This window comes from Nilaparvata lugens, chromosome 2 (assembly GCF_014356525.2).
Source record: "Nilaparvata lugens isolate BPH chromosome 2, ASM1435652v1, whole genome shotgun sequence".
Lineage (NCBI taxonomy): Eukaryota > Metazoa > Arthropoda > Insecta > Hemiptera > Delphacidae > Nilaparvata > Nilaparvata lugens.
The window spans coordinates 82,087,554-82,110,084 of record NC_052505.1 but is presented as its reverse complement, the minus strand read 5'-3'; the positions used below and the strand labels follow the sequence as shown (position 1 = coordinate 82,110,084).

The window sequence follows — 22,531 nt, the reverse complement described above, 5'->3', positions numbered from 1 at the left end:
GGTAAGTACAGGTCTGTCGAGGTTCCAAGTTGTAAGAGGGAAACACCATAGCCACCTCTAATACAAGGCCCCGGCCTACGATATTGCAACGTCGCAGCGTTGGCCTAGAATCTAATACATGATTGGTAAAAAAGATCAGCTGGTATTTTTTAAATCTTTTTCACCAATCATGTATTAGATTCTAGGCCTACACTGCGATGTTCCAATATCGTAGGCCGGGGCCTTGTATTAGAGGTGGCTATGGTGTTTCCCTCATACAACTTGGAACCTCGACAAACCTGTACTACCTAAAACTCGTAGTATGATTTGACACAATAATTTCTTCCAACAAGAATGAAGAGACTCACGCGACTCAGGTCGAGAAGAGACTCGACTCTAGTCGAGAGCATGTGTTTTAAAATGGTGACACTCAGACCAGTCGATTCTAGTCTCCGCGACGTCACCATTTGGAAACACATGCTCTCGACTAGAGTCGAGTATCTTCTCGACCTGAGTCACGTAAGTATGAGTTGAAGCTGATCTCAAAATTGGGGCTTGGATAACAATACTGCTTCTCCAATACCAGCGTAATCAGAACTAATTTCCTTATTTACCTCCAATCATATTATAAGGGATAATGTACTTCAATGATTGAATAAGTAATTTTTCATCTATACTGATGTTATTCTGAAGATAGGGCTAAGTACCTTGAACCACGCCTGTTTGAAAGTAATGGATGTGAACATATTATACCTTTCTTTATGGTTATGACTCATCTAGTGCAAAAGGGTAATGAGATGAAATTATTCAAAATCTGTGCTCTTGGCGGATTTTTTTTACTATACATGAGACTTAAATTTGTTAGAATAGAATATGTTTTATTGTAAACAAGCCGATTACTGTCGATTATTGTCAATTTTTACTGTTTTGTTGGGGTGATAGTGTATGAACGGCACAATTTGAGAGACTATCACCGTAACACAGCTGCATAGGAAAGAACTACGTGGACTATGAGCTTGAGATAACAGTAAAAGTTGCGACATAAACGCCCTATACCATGGGATATCTACTTACTATTGTTTCTCTATGATGCAACTTCCCCACGAGCTCCTGTACTGCATAATCACGTTTTTAAGAATTGAATGGGAATTATTATAGTGTCAAACTATCTATGCTGAAGTTCGTGACTACTTTGAATAATTGCAAATTTATGACTCACTTCTTAACCTGGAAGTGTATATGAGAAATCTCAAAGCGTCTCAAGATGAAGTTTTTCCAGTTTAAAGCATCATTTCCATCCCTGAGGATCAGAGGCCATTCGCTGATGCCGTCGAACTGTGAGTGGGAGAGCTTATTCGTGATGAAAAGATGGCCAACAAACCCTTTTTTCGCTTGAATGGGATAAGCGTTCCCTTTTTAATGAAATTCCTTCACTGATGAAAAAGATTTTCTATTACGGAAAAAGGCAAAATGGGAAAAGAGGGATTTCAGCCAGTAAATGCATTACGCTACTAACTTGCTGAAATCTGAGCTCTCCATAATCTAGTCATTGTTTGAAAAGTGAATGATAATGAAATTATTGTGGATCGATATTGAATGGCCTCTCTACGGTAGATTAATATCTCCTTATTAATTATGATTGACTATAAAAAAGGATACAAATTTATTATTATTTTTATTTTATCCTTCATTGTTTGTGAACAGATGATATTATCATATCATCAATACTGTTGTACATCTCCTTTCATATATAGGAATAATAATAGAGTAAATAGGTTGAAAATGAATAAATCCGCTTTGTGGAAATATTTAAGGTCTGTAGAATTTTATGAAGTGAACTACCCATTTCAACCTATTTCGGACTACTTGTAACATTATCTAAATTTGGGAGAGGAATAGTACAAGGTTACCTTATTTTTCCTCTATCATTTTGATGTTGAACATATTTTATGAAGAAATGAAGATAAGATAAATAGGATATCGATATCTGCATTTGGATTGGTTCCCAGCCTTATTCAAGATAATATTTGAAGAGAAGCACATCCACACGCGAGAAACACGTGTAAAGATATCTTCAAACAAATGCTGGAAACATGAGAAAAAATATTGTTTCAGTTATTTGAGAACCAAACTAAGTTTGTGTTAGGAATTAAGAGAGTGAGTGAATTTCGCATGCGAGGGAAGTGAAGTGTTTATTTGCTTTTCCCCAGTCAATCAGATCAATATATTCGGGACTTCTAACTGGTAAACCTCTGCTGGAATCAAATACTATGTAGGCACACCAGGGTGATTGTCACCTAAACCATGTTTTCCATATAGAATTGGACAGAATTCCAATCAACTGGAAATAGGTACCGATATCGGATTCCTGGAATCATGTTCTGAATAGAAGTTACACAATTATTTGAATCAAAATGAATCTGTACTAGTAGTTGAACCGTTGAGCAATTCAGTTTACTCGAAGTTCATGTTGTATGCAAATTCAAAGTACAGGAAGGTAATTGAAAAAACTTGAATTTTCAATAATATGCCAGACTTTATAATAAGTTCTTTCTATTCTTTCTAAAATCAATTAATTTATTGCACCAAGGTACGATGATTCAAGACCTTCATGCAGTAGAAAAATCTGGTGTGGCGCACTCACACAACTTTCCTTGCCGTTATGAAAATTGATCACCTTACGCTAGTGTTCTCGCGCATCTCAAGTCTACTATTTAAAGATTTGAGCCAGCTGATGACAGGGCAATAACGCTGGAGACACACATGAGGTCTGCTATCTCTTCATAGTGAATGATTTAATAGAAGCAACAATAATTTGCAATTGAATAATCACATTTTCTCGAATTTAAAGCTTCTTTTCAATTTTAGGTGAAAATGTTACTGAACCTTAATTGTAGAGATTTTCATGCTCAATCTACTCCACTTTATTGTTTTTTTGTTTCAATTGTATCTGAAGCCTGATAATTGGGAATCTATCTGAATTGATGGGGCGGAGCTCCTGAAATTTTTACAGATATGGGACTTGTGGCAGTTGATAGAGCTTATCGATGACTATTTTAGGTATGAATTTGATCAAAATCGTTGGAACCGTTTCCGAGAAAATCACGAAAAACCCTGTTTTTGGCAACATTTTCGCCATTTTAGCCGCCATCTTTAATTGCATTTGATCGAAATTGTTCGTGTCGGATCCTTATAGTGTAAGGACCTTAAGTTCCAAATTTAAAGTCATTCCGTTAATTGGGAGATGAGATTTCGTGTATACAGACCCACATACACTCATATATATATATACACACACACACACACACACACACAACACACACACACACACACACACACACAACACACACACACACACACACACACACACACACACACACCACACACACACACCACCACACACCACACACACACACACACACACACCACACACACACACACACACACACACACACACACACACACACACACATACATACAGACCAATACCCAAAAACCACTTTTTTGGACTCAGGGGAACTTGAAACGTATAGAAATTTAGAAATTGGGGTACCTTAATTTTTTTCGGAAAGCAATACTTTCCTTACCTAAGGTAACTTAATAGGGCAAGGGCAAGGAAAGTAAAAAATTGGAATTCTAAAAAAAATAAAATATATCAAATATCATGATCCACTAATGGAAATGTCCAGATCAAGAAAAGAAGTGATATAGAATATATTCAAATGATATTTTCAAAATGAGCATTTCACAAAGTCCTAGCCAGTTCATAGAACTCCTGAAAAGTGTATATAGGGCTACTAATTAGGAATAGTTTTAGCCTCCGCTTGGAAATTTGATTTTGTAAACCTTTAAATTGTTCTGAGAACGAATTTTAAAGCTTCACACCATTAAAGAGGAATGTTTTTTGTGTGCTAGCATACTCATAGCGGTTGGTGATCAAGTTGTTCCTGCTTCTAGTTTGATGTTCATGTGATACTCCTTGCTCAACAAAAATTATTCAAGTTTTCCTTCACGTAGGTCAGACATTGAAGCACAAAAATAGAGGGTAATGTCAATATTTCTAACTCTCTAAAGCTTTCTTTACATTGAGCGCGTTTTGGCAGACTACAAATAAGTCTGATTGCCTTCCTTCGGATTCGGAATAGTCTAGTGCTATATGCCTTTGATTCCCAAAGTACAGCTCCATAAGACAGGTGGGACTGGATATGAGCAAAGTAGACTACTTTAAAAACATCAACACTGACGCATGTGCTCAACTTTCTTAAAATAAATATTCCTCTATTGAGCTTTCCAGCAGTAATATCAATGTGCTTGGACCAACTCAAACAGTTGTTCAAAGTGAATCCCAGAAACTTTGCTTCATTCTCCGCGTCCACGAATAAAAGCCTTCTATTATAAGTTAATCTCAAATCCTGAACCTTGTTGGAATTCACGCACAGCAAGTTTGAGTAACACCACCTCTCAATTGACTGAGTCACTTCTTGTGGAACATCATTCAGGGAAACCTCTGCTGGCGTGTTACCAAAATATTTGTATTCAAAATCGAATCACAAATAATAGCGCATTGAATTTGACAAAAAATGATTGATGTACGTGTACACATTTCTGTTTATAGTTTTTCAGTGAAAATTGAATCAAATCAGATCAAATAAATAACAGCAAACTGAATTTGACAAAACATTACGAACACGTACACACTTGTTTATAGTTTTTCGGTGAAAATTGAAACGAGTGAATAATAGAAAATTGAATTTTACAAAAAAAAAGGTTGATACAGATACACACTTGTTTATAGTTTTCCAGTGAAATTTGAAACGAATGAATAATAGAAAATTTAATTTTACAAAAAAAGGTTGATATAGATACACACTTGTTTATAGTTTATCAGTAATTTTTTCGAGAATTGAATCAAATTGGATCAAATAAATAGTGGCAAATCGAGTTTGATAAGAAAATGATTGATGTATAAGTAGCCTACACATTTGTTATAGTTTTCAGTAAAAATCGTTGGGAATTGAATCACATCAAGTAAATAATAGCAAACTGAATTTGACAAAAGATTACGAACACGCACACACTTGTTTTCAGTGAAAATTGAATCAAATTGAAACGAGTGAATAATAGAAAATTGAATTTTACAAAAAAAAGGTTGATATAGATACACACTTGTTTATAGTTTATCAGTAAATTTTTTCGAGAATTGGATAAAATTACATCAAATAAATAATGGCAAATCTAATTATTTGACAAGAAAGTTACTAATTCACAAGTACTCAAATGGAATTTGACAAGAGATGATTGATATTGACAAGTATATACATACCAGCACGGATACGGCCTGCGAGAAGCTAACAGTATGACAAAGAGGGGCTCCGAAGGGCCAGTACTGTAGCAGCAGGGTACTGACGAAGGTGAAGGGCACGCAGAAAAGGGTCATGAGGACATCGCCCACCGCCAGGTTCACTATGAATATGTTGGTGACTGTGCGCATGCGTGGTGAAGAGTGCACCACATAGCAAACGAGTCCGTTGCCTGCCAGTGCTATCACAAACACTAGACAGTAGGCCAGGCATACCAGAGCCTGCAAAATCAATAAAAATGTATTTATTGATATCATTATTGTAAAAATGTTTAGTATCCATTGAAATATAATCTATACTATAATAAAGGAAAGAACTTTCTTATACACGTACGGGGTAGGAAAATTATTGTCTTTTTTCTATAGGGCTACTATTGAATATAAATCAGAGTAACCTTTTTAAATTATTTCGTAACGAATATTCAAGACTTGAGAATGGCATTAGTAGCTGAAACAGGTCGTGACGAAATAATTTAAAAAGGGTACACATGGAATCCGCTATAACAAATAAGGAAAACATTAAGTAGTGAAATAATACATCAAATTAAAGAGAAAACAAAGCTCTACAAATCTACGGTGAGCATTCATTTTTATGATGCATTGTTGAAGAGTTTTAGGCCCTAAAACATAAAAAAATAGGATTAAAAGCTGTTATTTTAAAAATTTCACACTTTTAAGAGCGTATATCTCGAAAACTGTTGGGGATATCACAAATCACCACAGAACTGATATTGTAGAAAATTCATCAAGCTTCGTTTCTGAATAGTTAGTCATGTCGGTTGAACCCATTTTTTTTAAGATATGAGCGTGTAAGCAAAACATTGGAAAATGTAAATTTTAAACCACCCTCATCCCTTCAGCACAAGGAATAGGGATAGGGACTTTTGATTTGTTCACCCCCTAACTGGCCCCAACAAAGCTACAAAGTCAAAAGTTGGGTTTAAAACATTCTCTCCAAATTACTTTGTCAATATTGGTATATTTTTGCATAACTGAAGATCTCACACTAAACACTGAAGCTGCGGCAACAGTCGTGGGGATGTGCGTAAACTTGTGAAATTATACCTCAATTTGAAGAGAATTTGATGCTCTATAAGCTCATGATCAGCATTGATTTTTCCCATCGATATTCAAAAAGTGAAAGAGATATAGAAAAAGTTGTTAGATTAATATTATAGGAAATTATGTAAGCTTTAATTTATTATGGAATAGTCATGTCTGTAAAATGCATAGTTTTCGAGTCATATGCGAGAAACCAGAAAATGGTACCTTTGAACCACCCCTACCCACTTAGCACAAGGGGTAGGGGTGGGGACTTTTGATATGTTTACCTCCCCACTACTCTAAACAGAACTGAGGGGTCAAAAATTGTCTTCCAAACTTTTCCCCCTATACCATTTCTTGAGCATTCATTGTCTGGACTAGTATTCTATTGATTATTTTAGAAATAATTTATTGTGTATCATTGAATGAATTTATGAATGATGTTACCTGAAAGTAGGCCGATGAGAGAGCGCCCCCTGGACCAACATCGCACTCCAACCATTCGTCAACATCACCGATGCTGTTGCTACTGATGCTGCTATTGTTGTAGTGGTTGGTGCTCGCCATACAGTCTGCAAAAATGTCAAAACGCTAAACGTTATCGATCAATCAATACAATAATCAATACAAAACATGCTCAAGAAGTATTTCCCCTCTAGGCTCGCTTCTGAGCTCAAATGCTAACATTGCAATTGATTATTATTCGATTTGTAATAATCTACACATTTTGACTTCATTCAAGACTTGGTGAGGGTTCACGTTATAATGACAGTGTTTATTATTAATTTATTTTTATTTATTTATTTACAATGCAAATGACACTAATTTAATAACATTGAAAGATAAAATAATAAGATGATCCTTGTGCTATTTTTCTTCCAAATTTATAGGTGAAAAGTCCGAAATGAGGTTAGAATTTCACGTGTACAATTTTGATAAAATTTCAGTTCAAAACAAAAATGAAAACTATAAATTTTGAATTTGGATGGCTTGAATTCATAAATCAATTAGAAATATTCCACTCAATTACCACTTGTAACGAATAATATTGAGTTATTTAAGAAAAGTTGGAACCATTCAAGCAAAACAAACTCGTAAACACTAAAGCTGATTACCAATTAGCTATCCTTGTCTATCATTCAACAAGAGGATAGCGCTATCTCTTTCTCGCTTTGCTCTGTTGTCAGATCGTATTTTAACAATGTATGATTAATAATTAATTAACAAAATATCTCATCTTCATTATGAAATTATTGAAAAATATAATTTCTCACTAAATAAAATATAATTGATTATATTAAACTAGAATGAACCGTTAATATTACATCAATAAACTTGTATAAGCTACCATCTATAGAAGGCATTGACAAGACAAGGATCGGCAACGTTTTTCTTCTATCTTTCTCCACTGCCATTATAACGTCAATCGTGTATTCCCTATCCCGTATATATATATATATATATATAGATATATATATATATATATATTATATATAATATATATATATATATATATATATATATATATATATATATATATAATATATATATATATATAGGCCAATACCTTCCTTTATAATAACGAGTAATTAAAAAAGGACTACTTTGAAAATTCATATAAATCTTATTAAACAAGGTACAGAGCTGGTTTTGGTGTTGTTTTGAAGGAAAACACATCAAGCTCTTCTATCTCAAAATGTTCTATGTGACTTCCGTTGGTTATCCTGCAGACATCCAATCGATAGTCGATTTCTTCCCAGACTCGCACTAGCATTTCTGGTGTAACTTGCTCAACAGCAGCGCAAATCCTTGCTCTAAGTTCAGGTAGAGTGGCTGGCAAAGGAGGTTAGTACACCATATCTTTCATAAGACCCCACAAGAAGAAATCCAGCAGTGATAAGTCTGGGGAACGAGGGGGCCATGCAATTGGCGCATTACGGTCAATCCACTCTTTTGGAAAGCGGTCATCAAGAAAATCCCAGACGTCAGTCAGATAGTGTGGTGGTACGCCATCTTGCATAAAGAAAACATGTCGTTCTTGGTCATCCTCATGGATCACTGGTATCAAAAATTTTCGCAACATATCACGATACACTATGCCTTTTCTTCAAACCAAAGCACATAGCTAGCACGCTCGGGTCCAGTGAAGGCAGCCATCTTTGACGTCACTGCTGCTAAAGTGCGAGATAAATTACTTTTAACATGGCTCTTTCTCGAAGACGGAGAGGTCCGATGCTCTATCCTCCACTAATCACTCCTACTACCTAGCAGCATTCTCCTTCTTTTGTGTCTGAGAGAGCTTTGTAACGCGACGCGGCAACACTCCCCTCTATCTATTGCTGGCAATGTTCCAAGAAGTGAACTGGTCAGCAGGTATATTGGTTTGTGTATGTTACGGAGATGTGTTCATCACAAGAACATGAAGCAAAATGACACGGCGCATCCAATTGTGCGCAGGATGTCCGTCTGTGTCTACGCTACAAACTGTGGAGGGAGAAATGGGTTTCTCCTCTTCATGTTAAAAGTAATTTATCTCGCACTTTAGCGCTTGTGCAGCGCGACTAGGCACTAGCGGACTACGCGAGTCAAAACTTGGAGTGTTTTCCTTTAGAGCATCACCAAAACCAGCTCTGTACTTTGTTTAATAAGATTTATATGAATTTTCAAAGCTGTAAAGTCCTTTTTGGAACACCCGGCATTATAGACTAATCTCTATAGGCTATATTCATCTTATTTTCTCATCAGTACTCATATTGAAGAAAGTTGGGATAAGAATATTGTATAGAACTAGGTTGAGGAAAAATGATGAAATGTTAGCTACTTCAAACGCCTGAAGTCATTGAGGTAACTCTTAAAGCCTACATCAAAGTCAGTGCATTTGAAATGCACTCAGGTTTATTAGGAAAGATTTTCTCGCCGTAGAGAATAAATCAGACAGCTCCTACATTCAAACTACCTTCCAGACACCCACTCAACTATAAGCCTTTGGCAAAGATGGAGACATTGGAAATAGTATCAACTACTAGAGCTGCAGCCTTTACATCTGCACTTTATTCGTGACTAAATTGAATAAAGTAATACAGGAACAGATGGGGAGTGGGGAGTGTGATTCAGCCTTCAGTTATTGGGAATAGGGTTTTGACTCGATGTAACGTGATGGAAAATGTACGGTTGAAGCTTGAGGTGCTGTGTGAGGTAAACAATTTCGACTGTATTACTGAGCCATTAGGGTGTTTATTTTTTCAATCAGTGCTTTTTTATGATAATTGAATCTCATCCAATGCACATTAGCGGGAAAGTCTGTTACGCAGTTTCTATACTGAATATGATTCAATTTATTCTGCATGGAATTCAGGAATTTGCGCTCCAAATTCAGAATGTTGCATTAACATGTACCAGTACATTATTTTTTCACTCAGTGTGAGGTCAGTCAAGAAGTTAACAAAAGCCATTAATTGAACTGTTGTTATGATAGAATTGGAACATGATGATGATTATTATTATTACTATTATCATTATATTTTTACAAACATAACTGCATAAATAATGATGATGATGATCATTATTATTATGATGTTGATGATGATGCACTCAACACAATGCACTTCTATTTCTTTGTATCGATTCGAATTACTCATATTTTGGCTAAAATAATTCACTACGTACATAACAATATAATCAGAATTAATAGATAGTACTAGTTTAATTGTATTAATGCGAATTACTGATATTTCAGCTGGAATAATATTATACTACACAATTTAATTAGGATCGATGTATTGAACTGGTCAATAATTGAGTTGCATTCCAGTAAAGCTCTTCACTCCCTATCATATTTCAAGGAGCTGTGGTCAGTAATAGTATTATTGTTTCCCGAGATTGGGGGTTCAAGGGTAGCTGGCTGATTGATGAATTATTGCTTAATTGATTTTGAACATCAGTAATATGGTAGTAACCCTATATCTATCAACATTGACTCTATATAGATTTAGTATCCATATAGACCCATACAGGTATTTTGAATTTCTATGACTTCTGTATTTCCTACTTCTCTGACTTCTACTCGAGGTTGAGTTGTATAGAGGACTGAACAGTCCCAACTCCGCCTAATTAGGAATATTCTCATTCAGTTACTTATCATTTACTTCCAAAGTCCCACGTTAGGTTTTACTCAACGGAAAACTTATAAATACCGATAATTCTGAGGAATATTGGGTACTGTAATATGGGGAATATTGAGAGGTTTGAATTGTAGATTTTTTGTGCCATTCTTTCAGGTTGTTGAACTGATCAAAATTTAAATAATTTTTTTCCAATATGAGCTCTAGTGAACCTTGTTTTTTATTGTTAAAGAATTTATTCATGCACAAAGTAAGCACCTTAATTTTGTGCTGCCATAGAAGATTTGCTAACTTGCTTCTTATCCATCCAAATTTCAACAGTCTTCTAGCATTTCCATAGTACTGGCTTGGATTTCGTAATGAAATTAATGCAAACGTATTTAGAAATGTGTTTGAACCGTGCGACCCCACGACGTTTTAACCCTAAATAAGCCGGGCGCTCCACGTGTTTTCTTGAAAATTGGAAAATTTGAGTGGAAGAGCGGCAGTTCTAAACGAGTCGTCGCCGCGAAAAGATGTAGTCACAGAACAAGTATGGGCCTCTAAAATTAGGCTTCGGCCTATTTGGATGGAAAATATCCTTGATTTTATTTTGTATAAATTGAAAGCATGTAGTCTGGAAAATAGTACTGTAGTTAAAATGTAAACGTGAGTGATTGTGAGTGCCGATTCATTTGCTAAATGTCCGATTCCATGGTGAGTGCCAACATTATTTTATTAAGCTCGAATAGACCAGATAAATTGACCGACGCCCTAAATTTATTGTAGAGTGAGTTAGCAAATTCTTGTCTGAATACCAATCATGAATCATTGCCATAAAGTCTACATTTGAGAAATATTATTTGAAATTAATTTTTTTTTTAAGTTGTAATTTTGAAACAAGAAGTAATTGAATAAATAACTGTATTGTTTACAGTGAAGATTATGATTGAATGTAACAGAATTCCAAAGATGACCCATAAATAAATAATAATACCGAGTGACCTGGCTGGCTCAGGTCTGGTGTCAGAGTTTTCAGGTCGCAACTGTTCAATTTCAAGGCCTCTGACATGACCTAACGACTGCTTTTTAGGCAGCCGGGACCGACAGCTTAACGTGTCCATCCGAAACACGGGAGTGGCCCGAGATAAATATCTTGCCCGGGCCAGGATTTGAACCCGGGCCTCTGAATCATAAAGCCAGCATCTGATCCACTCGACTACGGCCACTCACCGATAATCACCGATTATTTTATGTTTGAATACAACTAATAAATTAATGTCAGTATCATTTCTACAAAATATTTTCTTTCACGTTCCTGGCTCGTGATAAGTTACTTGTTGCTGAAACAGGTGTTGTTAAACAATAGTGAAGATCTTGGCATTTGCATGAACGAATCCATCCAAAGCTCCCAACCGTGGATTAAAAAAATTTAAACAGTTTTAATAGTTGGGTAGAGATTTTAAAAGCAATTATTATATATATTTTCCCTTGTTACAAAATTGGGTCCTCTCATAAATAAATCCCCCCCCTGGCTACCCACCCGTTACAAATGATGTCAGGGGTGGGGTAGTGTTAGTAATACCTCCACCCATTACAGTACAATCTTATTCAATTCATGATATTTTTGAATGGAGATATAATTATTGGATTGATACATCATTATTGATTTATTACAGTACTCGTCCCGTTGCTTTCTCTCCGTGACTTTGAAACGGCATATAGGCAAGGCATGGTTCGCGTGGTAATATTCACGGCTTTGCAAAAATATCAGGTTTCAGAGACCCTAGATCCCTTGATGAAGGAAGCTCCCTTCACACAGAGATTCTTCATGAATGAGAGAGTTGCAACATATCAATAAAAAAAAGAGCATGTTGAACGAATGTCAGCTGATAGACTGTGAGTTTTGCTAAAAGGAAGTAACTCCAAAAAAGCTCCTGTGTATCTTTTCGAATGCAACACGTTGCTGTTGAGAAGATACAAAAGAGCATCTGTTGCTTATGGAAAGATACATTAAAGCTCCTTGTGTAACTTTTCGGATGCAACACGTTGCTTTTTGAGAAGATTCTAAAGATAATCTGTTGCTTACGAGCATACATTTTCTAAAATGTTCCATATTTTTGAACGGGTACTTTTTTAGTATATTGTAGTATTGTAGCACAGGATCCGAACTGTAATATCAAGAGAGTATACACTCAAGCTAGTCGCATATTGAGACGCGACGCGACGTGACGTGACGTGTACCGAGTCTGATAGATGAGTTAGTGGCTTTGTCTCAATGTGAACATAATAATATGATCATATGATATTAACTCACATAGCAGACTCAGGTCACGTCATGTCGAGTCGCATTTCAGTATACAACTATCCTTAACCTTCCAGTAGTCGCGCCCTACTCAATCACACGAGCAGTCGCGTGTTGTACTTTTTACAACATCCAATTGTCCTAGTGTTATGTACTCTGTTTACTGTCAAAACATATTAATTCAATTGTATAATTACTTTTTCCATCTTCTTGCATTATTTTACGCCTATGAACATTTGGATGATTACCAATAAGGTACATCAAGCGAAGCCATCAATTCTGTGTTATCGGTTCGTTTACAGTTCCTGTATAGTCTTTCCCTATCTTATGCACAGTGCGACTTATGCACTGTCGCGACTAAATGGCACCTGAAGACTGAATCATTGCTCGGTTGATACTGAAACTCAGTGGAGTGATGGGGAGAAAGTTTTGGAATGCATAGGTGACTCATTCACTGACACCACCCCATTCATTAGTTTTGTGCAGCAAAAAACTGACACTGTTGTACATTTTACAAAAGCGCGACTGCCGGAAGATAAACTTAGCCTTAGCGCAAACTTAGCCTGATTGTATAAAGTGTTCAATCAAAAAACATTCTTATAAGCTTCTTGCCACCAAACGGAGTAATTGAATATAATTTCCGATCAATATATTGATACATGATACTTTGCAGTATTGATACTGTATGGTTATATTTTTCATTAACCCTCTCATTCCAGAATTTTAGTTGATACTTGAAGAAATAATTTGTTCTTACTGGTTCATAATTTGTTCTTACTTGAAGAATTCATAATGGTTCTAACAGTTTCAGAGCTTGATAGCTTGCTTTGAAGAGGATTATGTGGAGCTCATCTCGCGTCTAAAAGCTGAAGCACGTAAACCAATGACTCATCCATCATCTGGATTTTCCAACAAATCTTGTTCAGTTGAAACTTGAAAATTCAGTCATCGTGCTCATAACCGAAGATAAAATTATTAAAGATATTATCTGCATTGAAGATTGGGAAAAGTTGGTGGAGGATTCCATGAATCTACTTCCTACAGTCCTTCCGCCCTACTTACAAACTTTCTGAGCTCTTTGTCACAATGAAGTAATATTGGGAAAAAATGCTTCTATCCTCTGGATACGATGGGAGAAGACTGTGATCAAATTTCCCTCTGCCAGTGACGCAGAAATTTCAGCTAAGCACTGCGCCCCGCTTTACTTATTCGATTCTCAAATTCAAATCTGTGCTTTCAATACTGATTTGCTCAGTGAAACAAGCATTTCAATCTCCTGGATCCTGTTTACTATAATTTCCTCCATCTGTTTCGATTCCATTTACAATTAAGATCTGAACTGTGAACATAGACTCACAACAGACTCTACTGTCTGATAATATGAGAATGAGAAGCATGAGGTTGTCGGTTGAAGACACGTGTAGTTCCTGCGGGGGGATCGCGGTGAACTTTTACATTCAATCACATTTTCAATTATTTGACAACATACGGTGGGAAAAGGAACCGCCTGTGTAATGCTGATTTAACAAGAAGAAAGAAAAGGCGTTCTCCAAGTTCAAACTCATACTAGAACACGTTGATTTCAAAATCTTTGAATCAAATCTCTCCAATTTTAGCTGCTTTTGTAAACCTTCTTTCCTATTATTTTCAACAGTTCGGCTTTCCAAAGTAGGCTATTCATTGTCACGTTTTTCTATTCATTGGGTTTTCCAGAGAGTCGGTCTTTCGGAAAATGTTATACAGATTTGAAATGAAATGGAAAAATCTTTATCAGGCGGATTTAGGACTAGTTAGATTTCATGACACGCCGCGTATATTTATTTTTCTCTTCTGAATAACTATACTCCTCTTTGTTCTATGAACTCGTAATTTGAAAGACGGTTCTTGAAGAAATCAACTTTAGAAAGCGGAAACATATATAATATTGTCACATTTTAATGATACTTGTTTCCAATGCTAGATGAGAAGTACAAAACCCTCAATTACTATCTTATATAGATACAATTTTATGAGCAGTTGCAATCAATTTACCGTAATCCATGCAGATGAGAGGCAAAAATGGTTATGCTGAATCGATCAATCAACTAATTCAACTATGAATATTCTGTATACTCGAACAAAGGAACATCATATTTCCAAATTATAATATTGAACAAACGCAAATGTTCGTTGAGCTCAAACTCGTTTTCCGTCTGTATGTTTGTAAGTTCTACGATAACTTTCGAACGCTTCGATCAATCAGCTTTGAATTTTAAAGATAATATATATTCTTCGAACCTTTTTACAGATCAAAGTCATTGAGGAACGAAATTCACATTCCTCTTCGTCCTTCTCCATACAAAAATGGATAGACTCTCAATATAACTATTATGTATTTTGTTTATTTTTTCGTTTCAGTTCTTGTTCTCGGATTGAAATTTTTAGCTCTTCATCTCAGGAGGCTTTAGACTATTATTGCTCTAATTTTGAGAGAGTCGATCATGAACAATATCGAATAGAAGGACAGGAGGCAGTTGGTGAATGATGTGAATGGAGTTGGTGAATGGAGTGATCCGTGGTCTAGTGGATAGAGTGCCTGCGTAGCAGCATAGAGATCCCGGGTTCAAACCCTCTTAATACCAAAAGTTTTTTAACCAGATCACTCCCGTGTTATCTGATGGGCACGTTAACTGTCGGTCCCGGCTGAAGTATGACTGTCGTAAGGCCCATTGACGGTTCAAATTATATATTCAGGCGGTGGGACCTTCCCACAAGGGACTCGCCACCAACAAAAGCCATACGAATTTACTTTTTACTAGTTGGTGAATGATATTTATTTTATGCACAATATTTGTTGATTTTTTATGATTCTGCTGTTCTAAAGTTTCTACTGTAATTATTTGTTTAATTCAACCTGAATTTTTTGCATTATTTCGAAATATTTTGTTTTTCTTTTACTGTTTTGCAACTCTCACCAGCGGGCAAAGATTTTCTTTTTGCTGGTGATGCCTAGATTTTATTGAAGTATATATGTATTGGTAATTATGTTTATTTAATTATATTTTCAATGATATGTATTCAAATTCTTTATTCAAATTCTTTATTAAAAAAAAATAATTATACAATCAAATGCATTCCAAAAATCAAATACAATATTGTTTCCTAATTTCTAATATGTGTTCCCTATAGGCTACCTGTGTGGGGACACTTGAATATATATAATAAAATATTATATACAAATTTAATATTATATCATGAAGAACATAATAATTGAATATGGATTATATTGAAATAAATCAATATGTCAATATTTATAATCATTCTTGCACACATTCATACGCACACACATTCACATATGCGCACACATTCATACGCACACACATTCACACATGCGCACAAACACCACACACACACACAAACACCACACACACACACACACACCACAACACACACACACACCACACACACACACACACACACACACACACACACACACCACACACCACACACACACACACACACACACACCACACACACCACACACACACACCACAACACACACACACACACACACCACACACACACACACACACCACACACACACAACACACACACACACACACACCACAACACACACACACACACACACACACACACACACACCACACACACACACTTACACAAAACTTAAAACTATGTACGGAGTGGTTGCTGTTTTTTTTTCATATTTAGTTCAATTTTATTCATAGTTAACGTTTCGTTTTTTTTTCAAAGTGCTGATGTAATTATACCATAAATGAATGCGTTTTGAAGAAAGATACAGTGATTGAAATTTGATACTGTCTTACTGTTTACGCATACCGGACGGGATTTGTGAGTTCAATGATCTTGATTGTTGCAGTGTTCATGTCGTGTAATGTGTAAATTATACTAAATTTAGACCTATATTAATTTAGTAAAAAAATCATTCGGGTTGTCTAGTTGTAAAATGAATTTCTTGATTTCTTTTCTAAATAACTGACGTGACGTTATTTTCTTGTTGTTACTGGAAGTGAATTGAATATTTTATAGCTATGTATTTGAAGTGTCGTCTGGAATGTTCTAATCTTGGTTTTGGGAGGTTAATGTCCTGTGAATTCCTGAGGTTATTCTTTCTCTCATCTGTTGAATATCGAAATTATTTCAGCTAAATCCAGCAATGCTTTGAATAGAAAAGAATGTCTCACTGATAATATTGACAGTTCTCTGAAGAGCATCATTGAACTATATTGTTTAGGTTTATTACAAATTATTTTTAATATATGTTTCTGACCAGTATATATGTCATATTATAAAGATTTTGTAATATGTCTTGAATATTCTAATTGGCAATAAATTTAATGTAAGGCAGGAGCTTTATATCCACATCAACCCCGGTATCAAGTGAGCATGAAACTAGCAAGTCCCAACAGCTGATTCTCACATTCAATCTACATACCGTCTGTGCTATGAAAAGGCCTTTCAAGAGAGAAACGGCGTTACAGCAGAGTTTTGAAAGTTGTTTGCTAGCGAATTATGGGAGCGCAGAGACACATTTTTACGGCTGAAAGCGGAGCAATGAAACTACTGGGACTCATCTCTACCTAGGAAGCAGTTTGCGAAATTTCAAGCCTGTTGAAAATTCTTGTACTCAAGCTCGTCTCCACTTCGCTACATGACGAATAATTATTTCTGAAGAATTTCAGCTGTGTCTAATGAATCAAGAGAGACTGAATAATCTATTTTAGAGAAGAGCGTTAATGGCCAAATTGTCGTTCAGGTTCAAGTTTGACGTGAAGTTAAATACAAAGATCCTGTTTTAGCTGAGATGGAACATCAGTCAGCTACGTGCTATTTCACCGGCTTGTTGAATGGGTGATTTAGCTGTCTGCATAAACTAAATAAACTTGAAGGCCCGGTTGCACAAAAGTCTGTTGAATTTTAATCATGATTAAATGGGTGATTTAGCTGTCTGCATGAACTGAATAAACTTAAAGGCCCGGTTGCACGAAAGTCTGCTGAATTTCAATCATGATTAAATGCCACTTGAATCAATTGGAAAATACTTTCCTGGGAAGAATGCTTCTGTGATTGGTTCTCATGGCTTCTAATTACGATTTAAGTTTAACAGGCTTCTGTGCAGCTGATTCAATATCTTTTTCATCTTCTTCTCTTCTTATGAATTTCAGCCATCAGTACTCTCAATTTTCCATGATTTTAGCCATGGCAAATTTATATTGTAATCACTTCTCTTCACGTGAATAGTGTAACTCTCTCCAAGAGAACTGTGGGATGGCCATGTTTCAGCGAATAAGGAGCCGAAATTTATTCGTTCACCCTGAGAGAGGATTATTTATTCCAAAAAAGCAATAAGAAATGGAATTTCAGTGAAGGATGATTGAGTTTAAATAGAATAGACTGTTTCTATCAAAAACTAAAAATAGCAAATTTCTAATCTCATGGAGCAGAAAGAAAATATAACTAGTGACTTCCTAGGTTGAGGAACCCGCTCAAGAAGTGTTCTATTGTAATCTTTGAAACCTGTGACTTTTAATTATACAGAGCTGATGAAAATTATGGAAACAGCCAAATATTTATTTTACAAGAGTAATTTGTCAGTTGGTTTAATTGGGGATCCTATTTGAAATAGAGAATTTTTTTTTCAAAATTATTTTGTGGCTTCAACTTGTTTGTCCCTCATTTAAATCCAAATTCATTTTTTTAAATGAGAAAGTGGTCATGTGATACATGATTTCGATTGAGAGTAGTTCTAAGAGAAAATAAATGATGGAAACCGCACATTGATATCTCAACCCGTATCAGTTTGTTGATGTAAAATTTTTAAATTATGTTGTTTATTAAACCAGCTGAAATCATGTGTCAGCGCATGAAAGTGGCCGAACGGGTCAATTCAGAAACAACATAAGTCATTTTTTGGTCAAAATTTGTTTATGCAGAACCTTATTCTTTGAAGGTAAATACAGAGTTCTCCTGAGAAGCCACATAAGTCAGGCTTGTAATCTAACCTATATAGAGAAGCCTGACTTATGTGGTTTTTCAGGAGAACTTTGTATTTACCTTCAAAGAATAAGATTCTGCATAAACAAATTTTGACCAAAAAATGACTTATGTTGTTTCTGAAATTACCCGTTCCGTGTGTGATAGCTTCCAAAAATAGCCTCAGCTGATGTTATGAATGAATGAATGGAAAAACTGTAATTGTATGCGATGAATTCTTCAGCTGACTAAATGATTAATCGAAATAATTTTTTTCTCGTAAACTTTCAATGTTATTTTTTGTTATATCCTGAAAAAGGACGAAGGAGTGGGTCAAATTTGTTGTCCAACGAACTCCACCTGTAAAAAGGCTCGAATAGTTAGTGATCAAAATTTAAAGCTGATTAAACAATACTTTCCAAAGCTATTGTAGAACATACAAACAGACGAACAACGACTTTGGTCTTCGGTAAGACAAAACTCAGAACTCGCTATCGCTAGTTCAATCACTCTGATAAAATAATAACTACTTAAACCCAGTTGCACGAGATTAAATACCACAAGAACCAATCAGTGAACACTTTCTTTCAAAAAATAATATGCCTTCTCTGTTTGATTCTCTGTAAATGCAATCATAATAAAAATTTAACAGGCTTATGTTTAACCGGGCTCCCGTGTAGCTCAGTGATCAACTCCACTGAGTTTCAATAAAATCAGTAAACAACCCTCTCACGGCCAACTGAATAATCTATGCTTGAATACTGATGGCTGTGCCCATACCCAGCTTGATCCAATATGGTCCCATATTGACTTCCCGCATCAAATATACTACTCACAGTCTGTACAAACTTACAAAACAAAAACACAACTACATTGAAAAACGACGTATCAGTTCCAGTACTCAAGATTCAAAATATTCATACCAAATTATTATCAAAATTTCAAATCACAATTGGAGAAATCGTTGGGTCCATTGACCATAAACCATGTTAATGTGATTAATGTATGTGCAATTAAGAAGTCAACAAGATGGAAAGTCAAAATACTGGTCCCAAAATCTTATTCACTACCAAAGAAAATGATGGTTATGTTATAAAAGCAGAATCTACGTTTTTAGGTGAGTGGGCTACAGAGTTTATCAGTCTTTCAACAAAAGATTGTGAATTGATTGGTTCACTTTAAGCTATGTTGAAGAAAATTCATATGAATTGAGAAATTTAATATTATTCTAGTGAGAGTGTAACTGTGATTGTAATACAATAATATTTAAAGCTATTAATATCTAAAGCTGTTCGATAGAGACTGGAAAGTGGACAGATTATCTGTGCATAATCAGTAATGTGGTCTCTAAAATTTTATTTCAAAATTTGATCTTATCAATGTTATTATAATAAATATAGTAGCTACAACTCATTGACTACTGTATTGTCAAATTTGATTATAGATGAAGTTGAAACTCAATTGGACTGTTTGTTCAAACACAGGATTTAACCAAGAAAACTCGGTACTTTTGTTGTGATTAGATTATTCTCTTATCAATCAGCTTTTCCAAATTCTTATTCAAGCATAAAGTTATAAGTTGCATAATTGTAATTGGAGTTTACTCTTGTTGTTCAAATAATTTTGTTTGACTTTCTTTGTTCTGATTGGTGATTGGAAACCTCAATGGTGAGCATACTTGTGAATCCCAATTTACTATACTTTCTAATTAGCCTATTTGCTTTCGTCATAGAAAATCAACCACATCCTCATGCAAAAATTCAGAGCTATGGGCATGGCTGCTGCTCCTTAGATGAGAATGGAAATTCCAGAAATACAACAGAAAAATATTCACAGACGAGAATGGCTGTGGATATAAATACTCAAACTGAATCAACTAACAGTAAAGCTATGAGCGAAGGGGGTGATCGTGAATCGAATGATCAGAACGGAATGGCTGTTTCAGAGAAATCATCCCAGACAAATATGATGGAAGATATAGAAACTCAGACAGAGACTGTAGATATGGAGGTGCAAGGTGATACTTCTGACAAGAAAGATGATTCTGATACTAAAACTTTAGAGAGTCGGAATGTATCGGAGAAGTCCTCACAAACCAACATGGAGACTCAAACGGAACCACATAAAGAAACTACAAAGATGGAAGAAGGAAAAGATGGAGAGAAAAATAATGGGTCTGAACAGAAAACATTGGAAAATCCGAATGGAAAAGCGCTGTCCGAGAAATCTTCACAGACCAACATGGAGACTCAAACGGAACCACATAAAGAATTTACAAAGATGGAAGAGGGAAAAGATGGAGAGAAAAATAATGGGTCTGAACAGAAAACATCGGAAAATCCGAATGGAAAAGCGCTGTCCGAGAAATCATCTCAGACCAACATGGGTGACGACACGGAAACTAAGACAGAATCAACTTCTGAAACTATTACAAAAACGAAAGAAGGAGAAGATAAAAACAAGGATGAAAAGTCAGGAAACAGCCAGAATGAGAGAGAAATGTCAGAGAAATCTTTTCGAACGATAGAGGGTTCATCACAGACAGAACCGAAATCAGTGCAAAGTGATCAATCGACATCGACAGATTCTAGTAACAAAGATGATAAGGGAACATCAATTGATTCGCATTCAGATCGTAGTAGAAGCAGCTCTAAACAGCGGAAAAGATCTAAAACTGGTAAAAAGAAGTGTGAGTGTGTAGACAGTTCAGAACCATCTCATCAATGTCCTCCTGCAGACAGTAGTGATGATGGTGATGAGAATATCCGTTCCAATCGTTTGAGAGATTATGAAACGTCCAGAGAGCAAAGTCACTAATATTTTGTGATTTTCGAATACGTTGTTAAATCGATGTTTTAGGCTTGGAAATGTAAGCTATTATCAAAAATGTATCTATTTAACTTGGGATAAGTTCTAAGTAACAAGGCTTATAAATATAAATTATGCTAAAAAAATGGTGTAACTCAGGATAAATTCTAAGGGATATTGGGAAAAATTAGTTCAAATAATATGTCGAAACAGATTCAATACAAATATGATTTATATATGTGTAACGTATTTTTTAATTTATCACTTCATGGAAAAAACAGTCCCTTTCTCAATTCATATGAAAAGAAATTATTAGGAAGAGTAAAAAATTTACGATTTCTGTTCAAAAATAGTCTTCTGTTCAAAAATTTACGATTTTTGAACAGAAGAATATTCAGCGGAAGATTTGGTGAGAAGAAGGAATTCTCTCTACTCTTCTAGCCAACATCTCTGTCTCTCTTTCTAGTAAACAATGAACCGGCCCTAGTATGCAGATAATGACGACAGAAAATCTGGAAAATGCCGCTGCTTCCGATTCCATTGGACGGAGATGAATGCTGTACCTTCTTTCAAAATCAATTATCAATATTTGATGAGCGGTCTCCAAATAGCAAACTGTACGTTAATGCTTGATGAATTAATTTGATGGAATTTCCTCCTTTGCTCAAAAAATAAAATTTTTTACTTAGATGTTCCTCAACGAATGTGTGAATTAACTCAATTAATATATTTCTTGAAGTAACGGTACAATATGTACTATAGTGAGGTCCACGTTATAATTACAGTGGAGAAAGATAGCAGAACAACGTTGCAAAGTCTATCATAAATTGACTCCATTTTGCCACTGATTGTACACAGTTATTACTCAATTCATCCCATTAAATTTGGTCTTATATTAGTTTTTATTTCCTTGATAAAATAATCAATTTAATGACAAATCAT

General features: G+C 35.4%; 2 protein-coding genes across 2 annotated transcripts in view; one reads left to right on the top strand and one right to left on the bottom strand.

The window, feature by feature from the left end:
• Window positions 1-22,531, bottom strand: part of LOC111064454 (RYamide receptor-like) — a 390,152-nt gene that overhangs the window by 30,750 nt on the left and 336,871 nt on the right. The window contains exons 2-3 of the mRNA XM_039420218.1: window positions 6,830-6,954; window positions 5,303-5,560 (exon numbers count right to left, since the gene is read on the bottom strand). Of these exons, the coding sequence (XP_039276152.1) occupies window positions 5,303-5,560; window positions 6,830-6,949 (378 nt within the window). The 5' untranslated portion in view covers window positions 6,950-6,954. The remainder of the gene's footprint in view (window positions 1-5,302; window positions 5,561-6,829; window positions 6,955-22,531) is intronic.
• Window positions 20,624-21,598, top strand: LOC120349697 (dentin sialophosphoprotein-like). Its single transcript, XM_039420217.1, has one exon. It carries the CDS (start codon window positions 20,624-20,626, stop codon window positions 21,596-21,598), a length of 975 nt encoding a protein of 324 aa, XP_039276151.1.